Source organism: Pholcus phalangioides, unplaced genomic scaffold, assembly GCF_987345545.1.
Source record: "Pholcus phalangioides strain wild (caught in Gottingen) unplaced genomic scaffold, Ppha-v1.0 ptg000007l_1, whole genome shotgun sequence".
Taxonomy (NCBI): Eukaryota; Metazoa; Arthropoda; class Arachnida; order Araneae; family Pholcidae; genus Pholcus; species Pholcus phalangioides.
This window is the reverse complement of record NW_028301600.1, coordinates 17,609,098-17,628,228: the sequence shown is the minus strand read 5'-3', so window position 1 is coordinate 17,628,228 and position 19,131 is coordinate 17,609,098. Positions and strand designations below refer to the sequence as shown.

The 19,131-nt window shown below is 37.6% G+C and overlaps 1 protein-coding gene across 1 annotated transcript in view; it reads right to left on the bottom strand.

The window, feature by feature from the left end:
* LOC149085006 (uncharacterized) overlaps positions 1-19,131 on the bottom strand; it is a 70,426-nt gene that overhangs the window by 9,312 nt on the left and 41,983 nt on the right. The window contains exon 2 of the mRNA XM_089232759.1: positions 6,150-6,252. Coding sequence (XP_089088885.1) covers positions 6,150-6,252 — 103 coding nt within the window. The remainder of the gene's footprint in view (positions 1-6,149; positions 6,253-19,131) is intronic.

Genomic DNA, 19,131 nt, shown 5'->3' with positions numbered 1-19,131 from the left:
TTTGGAAAGTTTTTATTGCTCAACTAATCTTCAAAAATATTTTTGTTGCTATCCCATCAGGGCCTCAATACCCGTTGTATGAATTACAGTCAATCCTCGGTTTACGAACTTAATTCGTTTCTGAAGTCCGTTCTTAAACCGAATTTTTTTAATAAGAATCAATGTAGAATTAATTAATCCGTTCCTGTGGCACCCCCGAAGTTTTCTAGTGTAAATTTTTGCAGCAGCTCCTGTGCATGACGCGAAACCGATGAAAATCATTATAACAATAAATTATTGAAAAAAATTCCGCAGTATGAAAAGGATGAAATGAAAATGATGCTAGGGCCATGTCTAGTTTCATTAAAATAAACTATAACAGTGATTCCCAAAGTGGGAAATATCGCCACTGGGGGGGGGGGGCGATTGAATAGTCCACGGAGGCTGTAGAAGCTTTGATCCTACTCATAGGATCCTATATTAAAATATAGGATCCTATGAGTAGGCTTTACTTTCAGGGGGTGATGATACGAAACATTTTCTCAAGAAGGGGGCAACGGAACAAAAAGTTTGGGAAATTATGATCTATAATCTCACAATGTCAAAGCCCTCAAAATCTCTGCCCGTAACGCAATCTGGTCACAATATCCTTCAAGCCAAAAAATATTTCTGCAAAATATTTGTTGCTAACCTTTGTCAATGACAGCAAATGCAATAAAGAATTTTCAATATACAATGTAGAATAATCATTGAGAGTTAGTTTTACGCCAAACATTATTGTAAAATATTTTTTTTAAAAAGTTCTTTGATGTAGAGCTGCTTGAAGTTTGAAGCGATCTGCTGATCCATGGATCGCAGAGTGGATAATAGAAGTCACATTTGGGGGCGTGAGAGTAAGTCTGAGATCTGACTTCCTCTGATGAAATCAAATTTGACTCTTCCTTAAAAAACTGTCACGTGACCGCAGACTTCTGAAACATCCTTCCCTCGAGATTCAGTGCTTTTTGTGTGGTCGTAAACGGAGCCGCGTTCGTAAACCAAGGGGTGACGGTATTTGGTTTAAGGTCTCAGTCATATTAGGATTAGGATGATCGTATGACCAGAATTTTACGGGACATTCCCGTATTTTACTGCAATTTCGGCCGTCTCTCAACTTTTTTTTCAACGGACCTTTTGCGAATTTGTTACCTTCATTGAAATCATGGATGAAGATAATTTCCATGGCTTGTAAATTACGTTACGATTACTTATTAGGATATGATATAATATTGTCGTCAGAGGTCTATACAAAAGAATGCGTTAGTTGGTATATACTCATAAATACAGGGTGGGCAAAAAGTCGGTAGAAACTTTAAAAATGAATAAAATCCGGAAAAATAACCGAAATAAAAAACGGTTTGTAAAGTTAAGCATCACTAGGTCACGGAAATGTTTTAAGACAGAAAAAAAAACCCCTCAAAAACAGCCGATAGCTGGCGCTGGTACGAGCTACTTCGGTGGAAATGTGCAAATGCGGTTATAAGAACTTGCGCTCCTAATCCACAACCTCTTGTACCTGTAAACGGTGTATGTAGACCTGCTGCACTCTGCCGTTGCTGGATTTGTGACTCGCCTGCAATGTGTTATCCCCTGTGGTGGTGGTCATGTGGAACACATGCTGCTGTAATAAACGATTTGGAGGCATTCTGTTCGTTATTTGCGTATCTTTTCTTTGACTTGTGTACGTCAGCGCAACCTATCGGCTGTTTTTTGAGGGTTTTTTTCCTGTCTTAAAAAAATTCCCGTGACCTAGCGATGCTAACCCTGCAAACTGTTTTTATTTCGGTTATTTTTACCGTTTTTATGAATTTTTAAAGTTTCTACGGACTTTTCGCCCACCCTGTAATATAAATAAATCAGTAACTTTGATGAATAAATAAAAAATAGGCCTATGGGGATAAGCCATAGAAATTATAGACCAGAAAGGGCTCCAAAATTCAAAAAAGATAGAGAACCGCTGCTGCAGAGCATTTGCGTTACATTTTGGCTCATGAAGGGTATAGAAATGGTACGCAGTGCACACACACACACAAAAACAAACATGATCTTATTGCAGTCATCGAACAAGCTTGCGAAACTTTCTATGGACTTTTTGCCCACCCTGTACAAAAATATTCATCTTATATATTTGCGTTACATTTTTCCGTGAAATGCGTTTTAACTCATTGCGTTTTACAGTAATCATTTATACGTTACGGTAAATGTGATAAATCAGTTTTTATACATAATAATCGTTGTACATGTAACAATCGTCGTTGGTAAGTTTGATAAATGTAAAAAAAAAATTATCACTTTTACCGGAGGTTATGCATAATACCCAAGCGTCTCTGGTAACTTTGACAAATACTGAAAACATTATAAATTTTATCGGCGATTATGCATAATAACCAAGTGTCGTTGGTAAAGTTGATAAATACTCGAAATTTATCGCCTTACATTTTTATTCGGTCCCCCCCCCCCGTCCTCTAACTTCTAATTAGAAAGTTGTTGTCCTGTCTCTTCTAAGGCCAAAAAAAAATCCAAGTTTCTAAGTGCAGTATTCGCTGAGATATTCTAATTCAGAAATTGAAGAAAGTTAGAAAAGTTCTTCATTAATGAGGAAAAGGAGCATTGTCCGTTAGTTTTTGCTGTTCTGTCATAAGTTTTCTCCGATTTTTGAGTTCAAATGTCTTATCGAATATTGCACTTACAATCATGTAATTTTTTCCGTGACCTCAGAAGATTCAGGGCAACAACTTTCTAATTGGAAGTTGGAGAACAAGGAGACTGTATAAAAATTTAGATTTTTTTTCTATTTTGTGACACAGTGTATTTTCACTCTCAAAACTGGTACAAGGTAATTTTTGAACGCCTTTTGAGAATTTTGTTAAATTTTAATCATATCTCTACGACGGACGGTTGCTGAGCAGCATTAGCACTTACAGGACACCCTGTTTATATATGTTTCCGTAAATGTGATATTACGCATACTTACCATTAGTCTTGATTAGTTAAATAAATTTATTTCTTTTCCGGCGAATATGCATAATACCCAAGCGTCGTTCTTAAATTTGATAAATACTGAAAACATTATCACTCTTAGCGGCGAATATGTATAATACCAAGTATCGTTGGTAAATTGGATAAATACTTGAAATTTATCGCTTTTATCTATGATTGCCACCTCGTTGGGCATTTTGCCTGTTGTGGCGTTGTATTTGTATTTATATTGTGCATAATACCCAAGTGTAGTTTGTCAATTTGATAAATATGAAAAAAATTTCAAATGAGTCTAGTATATGTGATGAATAGTTTCCATATAGTACGATTTATTGTGTTTATCAACGACGCGACGCTTAGGTATTATGCATAATCGCCGGTAAAAGTGATTAATTGAGGGAAATTTATCAAACTTACCAAAATCCTTGGTGAGTATACATAATAACTGCATTTCTCATGTTTACCGCAACATATAAAGTATATTTACCGTCACCTGCAATATTTTAGTAATTTTAGCGATCATTGGCAACTTCGCCTACATTTGGCAACTTTTTTGATGAGAATTGCCTGTGGCAAGGTATCAGTTACCCGTATTTAATAACCTTTTCAATGTTTCTATTAACATTTTCGAATGAATCATATCACTTTCCTCACAGATAGGGTTACCAAACTTCTGTATTTAGTACGAACAATTCATATTGCCTTATCTGCATCTCTACCATGCTCTTATAGAATAAGAGAAAAATTCATATTTTTCTATAACATCACGTACAGGCTTTTGGCAGCAACTTTGAATGATCTGTATTTGAAGTATCGGTGATAAAAGGGTTTCCATGTTCACATGTTAGAAATGTAAGGGGAAAAGAAGATTAGTGGCAGTAAATTTCACTTTCACCCTCACGTTCTCCTTCTCACCCTGCCCTATTTGTTTCCTTTATCCTCTCTCTTATAAATACATAGTTGGAAGCTATATTATATGGAGGGGGGGAGGGTGAAACTACTAAACAGAAGTATAGAAAGAATGATGAGGGGAAAAACAACTTCCACTCATAGGGTTACAATAAGGCTTCTGAGAAAAGAGGTAAAAAAACAATGGGATAGCTGGAATGAATTTCCTCCATGCGTGTTTGGACGAGATATCTCGTCTGTGATCGTTAAGAGGTAATAGATTTCGAATGAAAAAGTTTTTACAATTTTTATATAAATTATAGCATTGTAACTTTTCACTCAAAGCAAAACACTAGGGACTGTAAAGTTAATGGTCCCTAAACTGGCCGTTTGTAGTTCTAAATTGGTGACTTTTACTTTGCGTGATTTTGCTCTGTTTTAGAATGTATAATTTCAACTAATATTGGAGCCAATTGGTGATGCTTGGCTGGATGCTCTGCTTTTGCGTCCACAGAATATGCTCCGTACTTCCAAGGCCGCAACTAGGGGAGGGCAGAGGGGTCTTTTGCCCCGGGAGCTAGACCAGAAAGGGCACTGGGTTGCTCCTTTTCAGCTCTAAATCACGGGGATGGATACTGGATCCAAGCGACCGAATAAATTTTCGTTTCCAGTTGCGTCCCTCACAAGTTGAGAATCTAGTAACCCTACTCGAGAGATGCCTTTTCTTATTGACAGATGGCAGACGTGACTTTGGTGACACGTATTAAAAACCAAAAACTTTATCGAAGTATCGAGAAACGAATTGAAAACCATGATTTCTCAAGAAATCCATTCTAGTATTTTATTATAAATAATACTTCTTTTATTTACTGCCATTCTTTTGTCGACGTATTATTTATGCGTCTTTTTCTTATCACAGAAGACTCTTCTTGATACTTCGATCATCACATGTAAGAAATGAACAAGAATGTATATATATCTGAATTTTTTGTAAAATTATTGACTCTTCTCTTAAAAAAAAAGGAATATTTGCTCGTTGTCTTGGCTTCAGAAACAAAGATTTCCACTTGAGAAACTGATGAATAATTCAAAATGTTTCGATTGCTATAGCGAATTTATTGTTACATCATACATTTCGTGGACTATCGATGCTCCAGAAAATAACTCATTTCACACACCGATACACATCTTATTAAAAATTAAATCTCGAACAAAATGCACCTCCAGCTATCATTTACCTTACCGATATGTATGCAAAATGTTTTTTTTCCCCCCTTCAAATTGGTCGTAAGTAATAAATTTAATTTAATTCATGAAAGCCATCCGAGGATATTCAACGGGGGAATTTTTCTGCACTAGTTAAATTTTAATTGAATAGTTGTCTAAACCGTATTCGTGATACTTTCTTTAAAGGAATCTTCAAAGTACAACTCATTAACACGAGGTAATTTGAATGGAATAGGGGACAAAAAATTAAGAAACGAGGAATTCTCTCAAAATGAAATTTCATTGAATGAGTTATTGTGAATACGAGTGACGTTGTGTAAAAAATCCATTGGCTTTATTATGTATATTGAGGCGTGAATTTTACGGCTTCTTAAGCGTGAAAGCACTTTCGGAATCTTTACTTGTTTAAAGAAGAGAAAATCGCTTTTCGCCGACCTATAGTGTAAAGAGATAATTTTTAACGCATTTAAAATTATTTGGAGAACATTCTGGCTCTACGATAAGCAATTTTTCGATTTGGAAAATTTTAAAAATATTTTTTGTTTGTCCAAAAAACGATAAAATTTGTACTTTTGTTGAATTGGTTTATTTTGAGCTGTTTTTAATGTAAAATGTTCATTGAGATTTCTACCATTAACCCCTTTCACGGGCAAAATAACTCATAAAACGCAATTGGAAGAAATTCATTCCAGTTCTCTGTGTTTTCTTTACCTCTTGCCCCATTATCGCGGAACTTCATTGTAACCCTATGCACTGGAGTTTTTTTTCCCTCTTCGTTCTTTCTATACTCCTGTTTAGGGATTTCCCCCCCCCCTCTTTCTCAGAGCTAATATTTGTACTATACATATATTTTTTTTTTCATTTATTCTTTTATTCATTTATTCCCCTTCTTCTTCCTTTTTTTTAACGTGCGTGAACAAGGCTACCAGATTTATCGCAGATACTTCCACTAGAGAAGTTTGATGCCAAAAGCCTGTAGGTGCAGGCGGTTAAGGAATGAGTCAAATTATAAATTATAGAGTGAAATTTTCACTTACCTTTCGATGCTTAAAAGACACAAATACCATGCAAATGCGTGTCGTAACATTGCCTCCACATACGCTTGAATTTGGCAAAGAGCTGCTCCAAAAACCCATCTGCCTAATATAAAAGAAATGAGAGTGCTTTAGTACATAAATGAAGCCGCTGAGGTGGTCGAGTGGTCATAGTGACGGACTCGCATCGCGAGGATCCGGGTTCATAACCCACCGTCGCCGCAGTGCACATTTGGGGGGGGGGGGTTTAACTTTTGAAAATACACTAAAAATGGTGTGTATATATATATATATATATACATACATACATTGAGTACATGTTCTTTGCCCCCCCCCCCCATCCGAAAAAAGTTGAAATGACGGCCCTGCGCCGCAGTGGTGGTCGGCTGAAGTTGGTTTTCTGCGGTTCCCAACTTCGATGAACAGCAATTCCTATTTGTTATCCTTACCAAGATGTCCAACTTCTCTGTCACAACTATCTTCCGTGCTGGACGAGGAATGGCTTGAAAATACCGGTGTAGTATTATCAAAAACTGATTGAAAGTATTCCCTTAAAAATGAAAATCGTACAGGCAGCATACACAAAAGGTGGCTTTACACCAAATTGATTTTTAAATAAAATTAAAATGTTTTAAAACTCCCGAATGTGCGGAGAATTTTTGACTTGAAAACGTTTCTTCAAAATCGATGCCGAGTGTGGAGAGGCACTCGCTTCCAAATGAGTGGCAACTTCAATAACTCGGATAAACATTCTGGAAATCAACATTCTGGCAACGATTTTCTTAAAACGTCACGATATATGAGGACAAAGTACAACCGGAATAATTGCAAAAGTCGAACACGAATACATGTAGCACAAAATGAAACCGAAAACGCAGGGACTTGAAAGCAGAACCAACGCGCTACGCTGTCGCGAATACACAGGGGGATGTCTTAAGTCCCTTGGCTGCAAATTACTGGTGAACCGTTGATCCTAGAAGCATACTTCCAATTGTAAAAGTATCCAAATCATTTTATGTTGCTCCTTCCCAACCATTTCAGTACATAGTTTAGAATTCAAATATCTCAACGAATATTGCACATAGAAACATGAAATTTTTTTAACCTCGGGAGAGACGGCAAAAACTTTCTAACTGGGTTTTTTGGGACAGGGCGACCAAATAAAAAGTTAATTTTTTTTAATTATAATAACCATACAAAATTCCTTGCAATATTAATGACGTATCTGAAATCTACACGTTATTTGGATACTTTTTCTAATTGACTAAGGCTCTCCAGATGCCGGCTGAGTTGTCCGAGAGCACACAGGGTGATTCCTTAAAACCCAGATACGAATGGTTCACCAGAAATTCGTAGCCAAGGGTTTTGAGAAATCACCCTGTGCGGACAATTCAGCTGGCATCTGGAGAGCCTTAGTCAAGTATGGATGATGTGAATTACAATTTTTTTTCTGTTTCTGACGTATCAAAACATAAGCTGAAATCAAACATTCTGACGTATCAAAACATAAGCTAAGCTCCTCGTCACAGCATTTTATAGTACGGAAATTTTAATTGAATTTCAATTTGCTATACAAGATTGATGTTTTCACGAAATTAACTCTGGTACTGTCCGAGACCCTGCATATTCTTTTTTTTTTCAACATAAGGTATACGACGATGCATATTTTAATTCTACATTCTATATGGCACCGATTGCGAGGAATGCCATTCTTCACTCTTCGCAACTTCTGCAGATTTGTGGATAATAGACGTCATATATTAATGAAAATTTTCATTCGTGACTTAAAATTTTGTGCATTCCTCGTCCTTTTATTTGCATCAAATTTTACTTTAATTTTAGAGATGTATCTTTGCAGTATCAAAGAGTAAAATCAGTATGGAATATACGAAGAGGCTTTGTTTTAGGATCTTCTGTTTCCTCTGATTTTTTCTTACGAATTGAAAAAGACGTACAGATATGTTAAATACTTACACTAATATGAAATCCCCATAGACTCGATCCTTCCTTACATTATACTTCTTGTTATCAAGACATGGTAATTTAAAACTGTTTAATCAAACGTTTTCGGAATTGCAATTAACTTTTCGTTGTTTTCTTAAGATCGTTGCGAGACAAAAATGCTCGTAGCATTATCCAGAATAAGAATTAGCATTAACTTCAAGAGCACTTTACGCTGTTCTTACGAACCTCTAAAGGTTTGCTCGAGTGACGTGATTTTTCTTCGTTTTCCAAAGCTGATTGCTGCAAACTCCCTAATGACCTCATACTTCATACTATGATTAAAGAAAACAGAATGTGTAATTTGTTGAAAGAACGTTCTCATGCAACCTCTATACTTGCTTTCAGCTCTTATCCTATCGTGAATGAGCAAAGGTTCTCGATTCAAAGCAACGTATATACCATTTTATCGCATCTAGCGTCTAGCCAATCAAGATGCTCAACTCATTCAAACATTCAAATAGTGTATACGGAATACAGCCATTATTTGCGATAGTTTAAATTCGCCAAATCGCTTTGGGGGTTTGAAACATTTTATATGTTCCCTCATAGACAATACTGTAGAATGGAGTATAATTCAAGTATTTTCACACAACTCAGTACAATGGAACTTCGGTTAACGAGCTTAATTCGTTCCGTGAACATTCTCGTTATTCGAATCAAACTTCCCCATAGGAAATAATGTAAACTAGGATGATTCGTTCCACAATTATTCATTCATATTAAAATAACTCATAAAAAAGGCATTTAATAAACAACACAACGCAATAACAGTATAGTAAATAATACAATAAAATAATCTTATAGTAAAATAATAAAATAACACCATAAATAAACATACAAATACGATAATGCTTACAAATTTACTTATTCTAAACAACGAGCGAAGAAGGATAATCGTTTGGGACGATTTACGGACTCTGTTGTTTGCAAACTTATTCTTTTTGTGGGACTTTGAAAAAGAACCTATCCAAAGACACTCGCTTTTGCCTCTTTTTTTAGGATTCCTCGGAAATGGGAAATAGCATTATCGTTAGCCAGGTTGATTGCTACGTCTTTATTTGGGCAGTTCTTTTTTACGAGAGAAATTTCGCACAGATTCCCACACATCTTACACATCTCTCTAATCTCATTTGAAGTGAGGGACTCCTCATTTTTCTCTTCCTCTGACGATATCCCGTCTATAAGCTCTTGCTGTTGCGTACAATGGAAATCCATCAGTTCGTCTGTTGTTAACTCCTGGCCATGTTCCTCCACTAGTTCTTGAATGTCGTTCTCATTAACCTCCGGTCCATGGTCTGTCCCAAGGACACAATCTCTTCGACAACTGGTATCTCTTGTTCATGAGCTAGCCCTTCAAAGCCTCGTTCAATAACGCAATCAGTTCAGTTTTTTCCAAGCAGAATTTAGGGTTCTCTTGGTGACCCCAACCCAGGCTATATTGAGGATTTTGAGGTAGTGCACGATGTTGAAATGTTTTTTCAAAAACTCTCGGAGGGTAAGGTTTGTTCCCTCGGTCACCTTGAAGCATCGCTGAAATAGTTCTTACGTGTAAAGCTTTTTGAAGTTGGAAATCACATATTGGTCTCCATCGGTTGGAATAATGGAGTCGTGTTGTGGGAGGAAGAAACTTGATCTCAATGAACTGGAATTCCCCCAGTAAGTTCACGTTAAAGCTAGTAGGATGAGCATTATCCATAACCAGCTTGACTTTAAGTGGCAGATTCTTTTCCGAAAGGTATTTTTTTACTGAAGGACCGAAGACCTCGTTGATGCACTCAATAAACAAGAGACGCGTTAAGAGTGACCCCAAGCCTTGCTGTTTAATCTCCATATAACGTTTAACTGGCTCTTTTGCACCTTGCATTTGTTGAAAGCTCATGGATTCTCAGTACGAGCAGGGGCTTCACTTTAATATTATGGATGCCACTTCTTTTCTTAAAGTTTTTAAACCATTCCCCTGCTCATGGGCGGAGATACGGGGTAGGTATGGGCGTCAAAGGTGGAGTCGACTGATCTAATGTATATGTGTATATATGAATTGACTCATCATCATCATCGTGCCCCCCCCCCAGCAATAATGACCGCGCCCCCCCCCCCAGACTTTCAAGTCTATCTCCGCTATGCCCTGCTCACCTGAAAGACTTATTTGTTTTCTAATGACAAGCCTGGTAGTTTGCTCACGAGATCGGCATACAAAGTCTCCGCCTTCTCACCGATAATGTTCTCAGTCACAGTATCACCAGCTAGTTGCTTTTCATTGATCTACACGAGCATCAACTTTTCTACTTCCTCCAGCACATGCGGCCGTTGCTTTGGTATTCTCGATATTCTCGAAACACCTTTTGCTGTACTTTTTTAGCTCTCTTATTTCTTCTTTATTTCTATTGTGCAAAGCGGGGATGTAAACTTCTTATAGGATCTTGCGATGTCGCGACTCCCATACCTTGCTCATGCTTTCCGATGATTCCCTTCTTAAGTTCCAGAGTAATTATCTTTCTACGGCTTTTCTTCTCAACCTTCTTTGTCATGGAGGCCATCGTTGGAACACAGGTACTAAAACAACAGAATCACCACTACACTTGAACGCGGAATAAAAAAAAAAAAGCTTTGAGCGCACATACAAGTGATTACGATATTATTTTAGTTTCGTGTCGTAAACAGTCAAGCTCGCGCGTGTGCATAGATATAATATAACCTAAATTAATATAGTTAATTTTATGTCTATGCACGCGTGGTGATTTTTCGAGTGAGGCACGCTGATGGGAGACAACTTACGGGGGAATATTACCCACAATTCCACAGTACGTGTGCGGGTGAAAGTGAAAACCATCGGACCATTGGCTCAGTGGTGATAACCGGAAACTAAATAAACAAAGCGCAAATTTTTTGCTGGTAAATGCGAATAATCACTCGTTAAGCGAGTCAAAATTTGTTCAAAATATTTGCTCGTTATGGGAATTACTCGTTAACCGAAGTTCCACTGTATACTCGAATGTTGAAAGTTTTTGCGAGTACGACTTGTCTAATGATTTATTTTAATGATCTAGTAGAAGTTGTTCATGTCAAAAAAATGTCGAACTTGATAACGCTAATCATGTAAAATATTGCTTCATTCGTTTCCCTTATTTTCACAAAATTATCGTAACAAGCAGAGATTTTGGCCATTATTTGGATAGTTTGAGAGAAAAATCATATTTAAAAATCGTTTGTAAGAAAATAGCAAGGTAAAATGGTGATGTAGGAGGGGGGTTTTTTAAAGCGAGAAATAGGTTTCCCTCTTCAGGGTGCGTTTTTTATTTTTTTATTTATTTAATAAATGATAAGCGCATCATTTAAATTATCTTCAGCACAAACTTTGTCTCATTTGGAGCTGGAACACACTCCAGAGCTCTATGAAGAGGGAAACTTATTTCTCGCTAACCTTTGTATACATATTCCCAACATAGCCTATTCATATAACAGATGATAAATGTATTTTGTCTGCATACAGGGTGATTCTAAATTTATAGAACAAACTTTAAGAGATGACATAAGACACCTAAACAAGCATTTTGATCATAGAATATGCGGTCTCAATCGCTATAGCGAAGGTGGTAGATGGTGTTTTTAGAGAGTACACAACAGCACTTCACCTAAAACAAATATATTTTACCGACGGTTTCACTGCGATATGTGCTATCAACCATTCGAGGATGCATATGCACTTTTGGATTGGATTGGAGTTTGCTGTGTATTGGTGCAAGGACCATATCAAGGTTATGTTGCGCCAAAAAATCAAGCGGTATAATGACCTGTAATAGAATTTGCATTACCAGGTTGCACCATGAGAAGGCCTGCCACATTACAATACCCTGCACCCTCGAATGGTTGATGACACTTATTCCAGCAAATCCGTCAGAGAAATATGTGTGAGTCTACATTACAAGATAAAAATACTCACTAAATTTCATATTTTTCACTTCACCCCTTTTAGAGGGGGGATTTTGAAAAACTCTTCATTAGTGAGTCTTTTCATCATCAAATTGAACTACTTACCGAATGTCATTCATATTTGTAGCTTCAGCGGTTTCAGCTCGGTGTGATTTCTCTACGTAGCCTTTGAATCCCCCCCCCCCCCAGTGACCCTGTTAGGGGTCGAATTTCGAAAAACCCCTTCTTAGTGAGTCTTTACGTTATGAAGTAAACCCACCGACCAAATTTCATGTTTATAGTTTCGTCTCGGCGATGATGAATCAGTGAATCAGTCAGTCAGGACATGCTATTTTATATGTATAGATAAACACGGCATTGCTCAAAATCGTTTCAATGATTTTCCGACGACACAAACTAGCCAACAAATTTATCCAACTCTATGAATGTTCGAATAGAAGTGCTTAGAATATGTGCGCTTCACACCAGAGGTGTCACAACAGCTTTCATGAAGTGTTAGCGGTCAGTTGAATACAGACGGAAGAGATTATTACGATACCGAATGGAATTTGTCATGAAAGGCTGTCCTATGTCGACAGTGTAATGAAGTTTATTCCTCTCCGAGAAACGCTGACGTAGTTTTGAGAGACGAGAATTCTTTATAGCCTATTTATTACCCCCTTGATGACCTGGATCTTTGATGGTTTCATGACCTGGAAAACGTAGTTATCGATGAGGGGGAATGAACACAACATTTAATCTTCGCTTCCTAACTGCTTTACACATGTATGGGAGTTATGTCGTTTGTTGAGTTTTAAACATCTTAAAATAGTAATGATACGCCGTTGAAAATTTTTGAATTCGTTCTTACGGTTCCCGGAAATTTCGCCTTCGACATTTGTCCCGGATGTTTCGACAGGGCCATTTCGCCTGCCCTAACCGTGTGAGTGGGTGAGTTACCAAGTAAGTGACTGTATGAGTGAGTGGCTGAGTGACCATATGAGTGACCAAGTAAGTGGATGAGTGACCAAGTGAATGCATAAGTGACTAAATTAATGCATGAGTGATCAAGTGAGTAATCGTATGAGTGATCAAGTGAGTAATCGTATGAGCGACCAAGTGAATGCATGAGTGATCGTATGAGTGGATAAGTGAGTAACCGATGAGTTTGTGCGTGACTATGAGTGGACAAGTGAGTGTGTGAGTGACCAAATGAGTGTGTGTGTGACCAGACGAATGGGGGTGTGACCAGATGAGTGGGTGTGTGACCAGGCGAATGGGGTGTGACCAGACGAATGGGGGTGTGACCAGATGAGTGGGTGTGTGACCAGGCGAATGGGGTGTGACCAGATGAGTGGGTGTGTGACCAGATGAGTGGGTGTGTGACCAGACGAATGGGGTGTGACCAGATGAGTGGGTGTGTGACCGTATGAGTAAACAAGTGAATGGGTGGGTGGCCACATGAGTGAGTGAGAGTACGTGACCGTATGAGAGACCAAGTAAGTGAAAGTGTGGTCACTCATACGTTCACTCACCCACACTTATATAGTCATTCTTACGGTTACAAACTCACTCACTCATACGGTCACTCTCCCAATCACTTGGTCATTCGCACAGTCAGTCATATACTTGGTCACTCACTCGATCACTCGTTCATGACGAAAAGAGATGGTTCATTTTTCAGTAGGGTTAAATGGGCGGGGGGGGGGGAAGTAAAAATCCTCCAGAGTGGTTTTGCTGGAGTTTTTCCCCGCATTTATCCCTTCTGAAGACCTCACTTTTCGTCATGAAGGTCATACAAGGTCAAAGGCCATCTTTCCGTGGTTACACTGTACTTAGACAGGGTGATTTATAAACGACATTTTCATTCCCGGAATTTATAGCCATTATGTGTAGAAACTGAGGAACCCTCAACTTATTACTGAGTGAACCGGAGACCGGCGATATTTTCATTCAAATTTCTGATTGGGTCTGAAACTCATCCTGCGGACCCCTCATCAAACTTTTGTAGACCTCCTGGAACTCGGAGGTCCACGAGCTACTTTTGGAGAACTACTCTAGAGCAGGGGTTTCCAATGTAGAGTTTCTCGCGGAACCCTTGATGGTTATAAGGCTGTTCAGCAGAATCCTTGATGATGAGTCTCCATTTATCCAAAATAAAGTGTGTCCCTACTGCCCATGGGCGGAGATACGGTGCCCCCCCCCCCACAGCGTCAAAGGTAAAACCGACTGATCTAATGTATTTACGTATATATGAATTGACATCATCATGATGCCCCCGCCCACGACTTCCCCTCCCCAGACTTTTAAGTCTATCTCCGCCTATGCTACTGCCGTCTCAACAGTATCATTGCCTCACGCAAAATGAAAGAGGGCCTAGCCACCTCTTAGTCAGGTGCGTACGCAGGATCAACCTTTGCTATATGACACCATCGAAAGAACAAAAACTGGTAAGGAACTTAAAAATATATTGAAGGTAATTCAAGTGAAATATAAGAATATAATATATACAGGGTGAACCCAACCTATTTTACCAAACGAAAGGGGGCGATGGACGAGCCATGAAACACCCCACTAACTCTGTCTTATCTCAAACCGTTTTTGAGTTATGGTGGATAATCGATTATGGAAAAAAAATGCGTCAAATCTGAAAAACCCGAATTTGGGAAGTTTCTAAAAGACTTACACACAAACGAAGCACGCATTTGGAAAGAACAGAAAAATGTTATAAGGTGACATCAATTTCTTTGAAATATCTGGATTTAATGACGACCTACACAGGCACTGAAGGATTGACGAAGTTCAAAATCGAATTGTCGCCAACATTTTTAATTGCCAATTCCACAAACACCCTTCTACCTACAATCGGTCAAATTTTTCAAAAACCTGTCCATTTTACCAGCTTTCAAAAGAACTTACAATAAACCATATCGGTTTTCTGGTTCAGGAGAAATGCAGTCTTTTGTTTGCTATATATACATATAAGTATGTATATATACATCACTGAAATCAGCTTTTGTCGAAGTAGATATTCCACGAGAATTCGGAATTGGCGGTTACAGATTTCGGCGACAATTTGATTTTGCACAAAAAATTCTACAAGATTTCACTACCTCTATCTACAGGATATCCGTATTTAATGGCCAGCTACAAGCGCTGAGAGATCGGTGAAGGGAAAAATCGAATTGTTGCCAAAACCTACTAAAATTACTTCAACGAACGCGGATTTCAGTGATGTATTGCAAACAAACGACTAAATTTCTCCTGAACTAGATGACAAATTTGGTTTATTCTAGGCTCTTTCGAAAGTTGGTGAAATGGAAAAGTTTTTTTTCAAATTTTACCGATCGTAGCTAGAAAGGTGTTTGCAGAATTGGAAATTACATATTTTAGCGACAATTCGATTTTGAACAGGATTTTTTTCTTTTTTTTGCGCTTTCAAAATATGCTTAGTTTGCGCGTAGGTCTCTCAGAAACTTCACGAATCCGGGTTTTTTCAGACCTGACACATTTTTTTTCCACCACCATAACTCGGAAACGGTTCGACATAGGATAGGGTTGGTAGGTTGTTTCATGATCCACTTGGGCTTGTCTATCACTCCCTTTCATTTGACAGAATATGTCGGATTCACCCAGTATATCTTCAATTCGCAAATCTATTTCCGGGATTAAAGTTAAACTCCGAGCCGAATTTTACACGCTAGAAATCCTAAAATCAACTTTTAAAAATCACGTAAAGCGAAACCGCGTATAAAGCGAGGGATATCTTTATCAGTAGTATTCAACGCACTCGTAACTTTCAACATGACAACTTCTCGGACACACATTCCAGAATAATAACGTAAAAGCTTTCTCAAAAAAGATAAAAAATGCCACCATTTTGTGTTCATCATTTGTGAATAAGAAATAAGATTATATTCCCCGGAAGGAGAAAAAGAGAAGAAAGCAATTTTTACTTTTTTGTGCCATTTTCTTTCTTGTCTCAAGGGTGATAAAATGGCGACAGCACGTGGCGACATCCTTTCGACCATCGCTAAAGTACCTCCGCCAAAAAAAAAACGATACGAGAATGTGAAAAAAGGAACTTTTTCATTTCGATGAAGACGAAAAGACATTGTAGAATATAATGGAAAAATTCTCAGATTTTTTTCTTTGGAGACAATTTTTTTCTGTCGAGATTAATCCTTTACAAAAGGATACCAATTTATAAGAGATGGAATGGATCAGGAAGTTGTTTCTCGTACCGATAATTTCGTTTTTCTCGCATGTATCATTTGTCATAAATATAATATAGAAAGAATGAAACATTATATCACATGAGAGAGAGAGAGAGAGTGACTTTTTCCTGCTGTAACTTATGCTCTTTTTTCATGGAACTTAGAAACCATAAACGTAAAGAATGAAATTACATTCGAGATATAATCTATTTCGAGGACATTCTAACCTTAAATCTCTATAGCTTATTAATATATTGAAACGGTGGCATTGATTTCGTTTAATTTCCTTGAAATTATAAATAATCGATCGTTAGTTAAGTACATTCAACGTGTGGCTTTCTCGTCACGTTTTGATTTGAGTATCAGGGCCCGACTTTGACTTGATGGGGCCTTTGGCAAAAGAGATATTGGGGGGTGGGGGCGTGACTGCGGCCGAAGAAGTTTGGTACGTCAGCAAATACAGCCTTTTTTTAATTCCAGTTTTAAGTTCATATTCGTAATATATATCTGTCTGGGTTCAGATAAAACTTAGACCTTCACTTATGGTAATCACCGAGAAAAAAAATGCAGAAAATTCCGATCCTATATAAGTACGGGATATCACTAAACATAGCCAAAAAATTCAAATTATTGTTAAAATCACTGAAGGGTGAGCGAACAAAGGGCTGCTGCAAATCAAAGCAAATGAAAATGTAATTAACGAAAAAAAAAGCATTCACACCATGACCGATTGACCATATTCCATCGAAAAAAACCCAAAAATTCCGATCGCTTACTGTGACGAATTCTTTCAGACATTTTAATGGTCCTTGGGTTCAAAAAGGTTGAGAAACGCTGGTCTAGCACAATGTTTCCCAACTTTTTTGATGTTGCGGATCAATGTTCCGTGGACCCCATAAGCGTAAGAATGTAAATTTCGACACCACCACCCCCCCCCCCCCACCCCGAGATCCAAAATGCATTGTTTTCTATAATTTGCTTACTATCATAAAAAATTGAAGTAATAAACTACAATTTCACAGCACGAAATGTGTCATTCATGCAATGGTAGTGAATGGCAATGGACCCCTTACAGAGCATTCACGGACCACAGGTTGAAAAATATTATTATTTCATATCAATGCAGTTTTTCCCATCGTAGTAGTACAAACATCATCCATTGGTCCGAAATAATTTCAGACCGACTACCTACTACCGATATATACGTAGTGTTCTTATTGGTATAATGTATGTAATAATTTCTTCACAAAGACGTTCAAAGTAGTAAGAAATGAAACATCATTTTGCCATAGAGAGAAATAAAATATGGATGAAATTAAAAAAAAATTGAATCCGAAAATCAAGATTTTGCTTTAAAAATTATAGTGGAATACAGGTAACGCGCGCGTGTGTGCATTTGTGGCGCATTTCGTTGTTACGCAATTTTGAACCGAGGCACATGAGACATCACAAATAAATCTATATATCTTTGAAGTAACTACGCAAACGTTACTTCAAACAGACGTTTCGTGTTTCCGCAGTAGTTTTGGTCTTCAAGAAATTGATTTCGGTCTCTTATTTCCCTCTTTTAAGATCGGAAACAAATTCAATATTTTCTCAGACTGAAAATTTTTAGTCACGTTGGATTATAAGGTTATTCCGGAAGGAAATATTGTCGTGCATTTATATTCTGAGGACACAATTTCTGCTATGAGTCGTGTTTGCCAAGAGAACGATACATTTGCTCAGAAATTTATATAAGAAAGAGAAAAAAAAAAGTGGTGGAAAAAAAGTTTAAGGATAACCGAAAAAATTGGTCATATCTGGAAAACTTGTACAAATACAAATACAACGCCACAACAGGCAAATTGCCCAACGAGGTGGCTGACTTAAGAACATCATGGATCCCCGAGCCATTTTTTGGAGGCCCTACCTACTACTGCTACACCACACATGCACCCCGCCGTAATCGTCTGCCGCAAGCTTGTTCGATGACTGCAATAACATCATGTTTGTTTGTTTGTGTGTGTGTGTGTGTACTGCGTGCCATTTCTATACCCTTGATCAGTTAAAATGTAACGCAAATTCTTTACAGCAGCGGTCCTTTGCCTTTTTTGACTCGTGGAGCCCTTTTTGGTCTATACTTTCTATGGCTTATCCCCATAAGCCTATTTTTTATTTTTTCATCAAAATTACTGATTTATTTATATTACAGGGTGGGCAAAAAGTCCGTAGAAACTTTAAAAATTCATAAAAACTGGAAAAATAACCGAAATAAAAAACGGTTTGCAGGGTTAGCATCGCTAAAAAAGTGACGGGATTTTTTTTAGACAGGAAAAAATAAATAACTGAAATGACAGCCAATAGGTGGCGCTGACGTACACAAGTCAAAGAAAAAAATACGCAAATAACGAACAGAACGCCTCCAAATCGTTTATTAGAGCAGTATGTGTTCCACATGACCAACCAACACAGGGGATAATGCATTGCAAGCGAGTCACAAATCCAACAACGGCAGGGTGCAGCAGGTCCACATGCACGGTTTACAACGGTGAACTGGTTGTTGATTAGGAGCGCAAGTTCTTATCGTCTCATTTGCATATTTCCATCGAAGTCGCTCGAACCATATATATTACAAATTATTTTTTTCATATATTCCGAATTATTTATCAATTCTGGAATTAATTCTTTCATTTAGTTCTGGAATTATCTCTTTTATTGTTTCCGGAAATATTTATTTCATTAAGTCTGGGATTTTTCTCATTAAATCTGAGATTTTTTCTTTCATTAATTGTGAATTGCATTAGTTCTCAGATCATTTTTTTTAGGCCCTAATTTTTATTTCTTTTATCAATATTTAAAATTTTCTTCAGTTC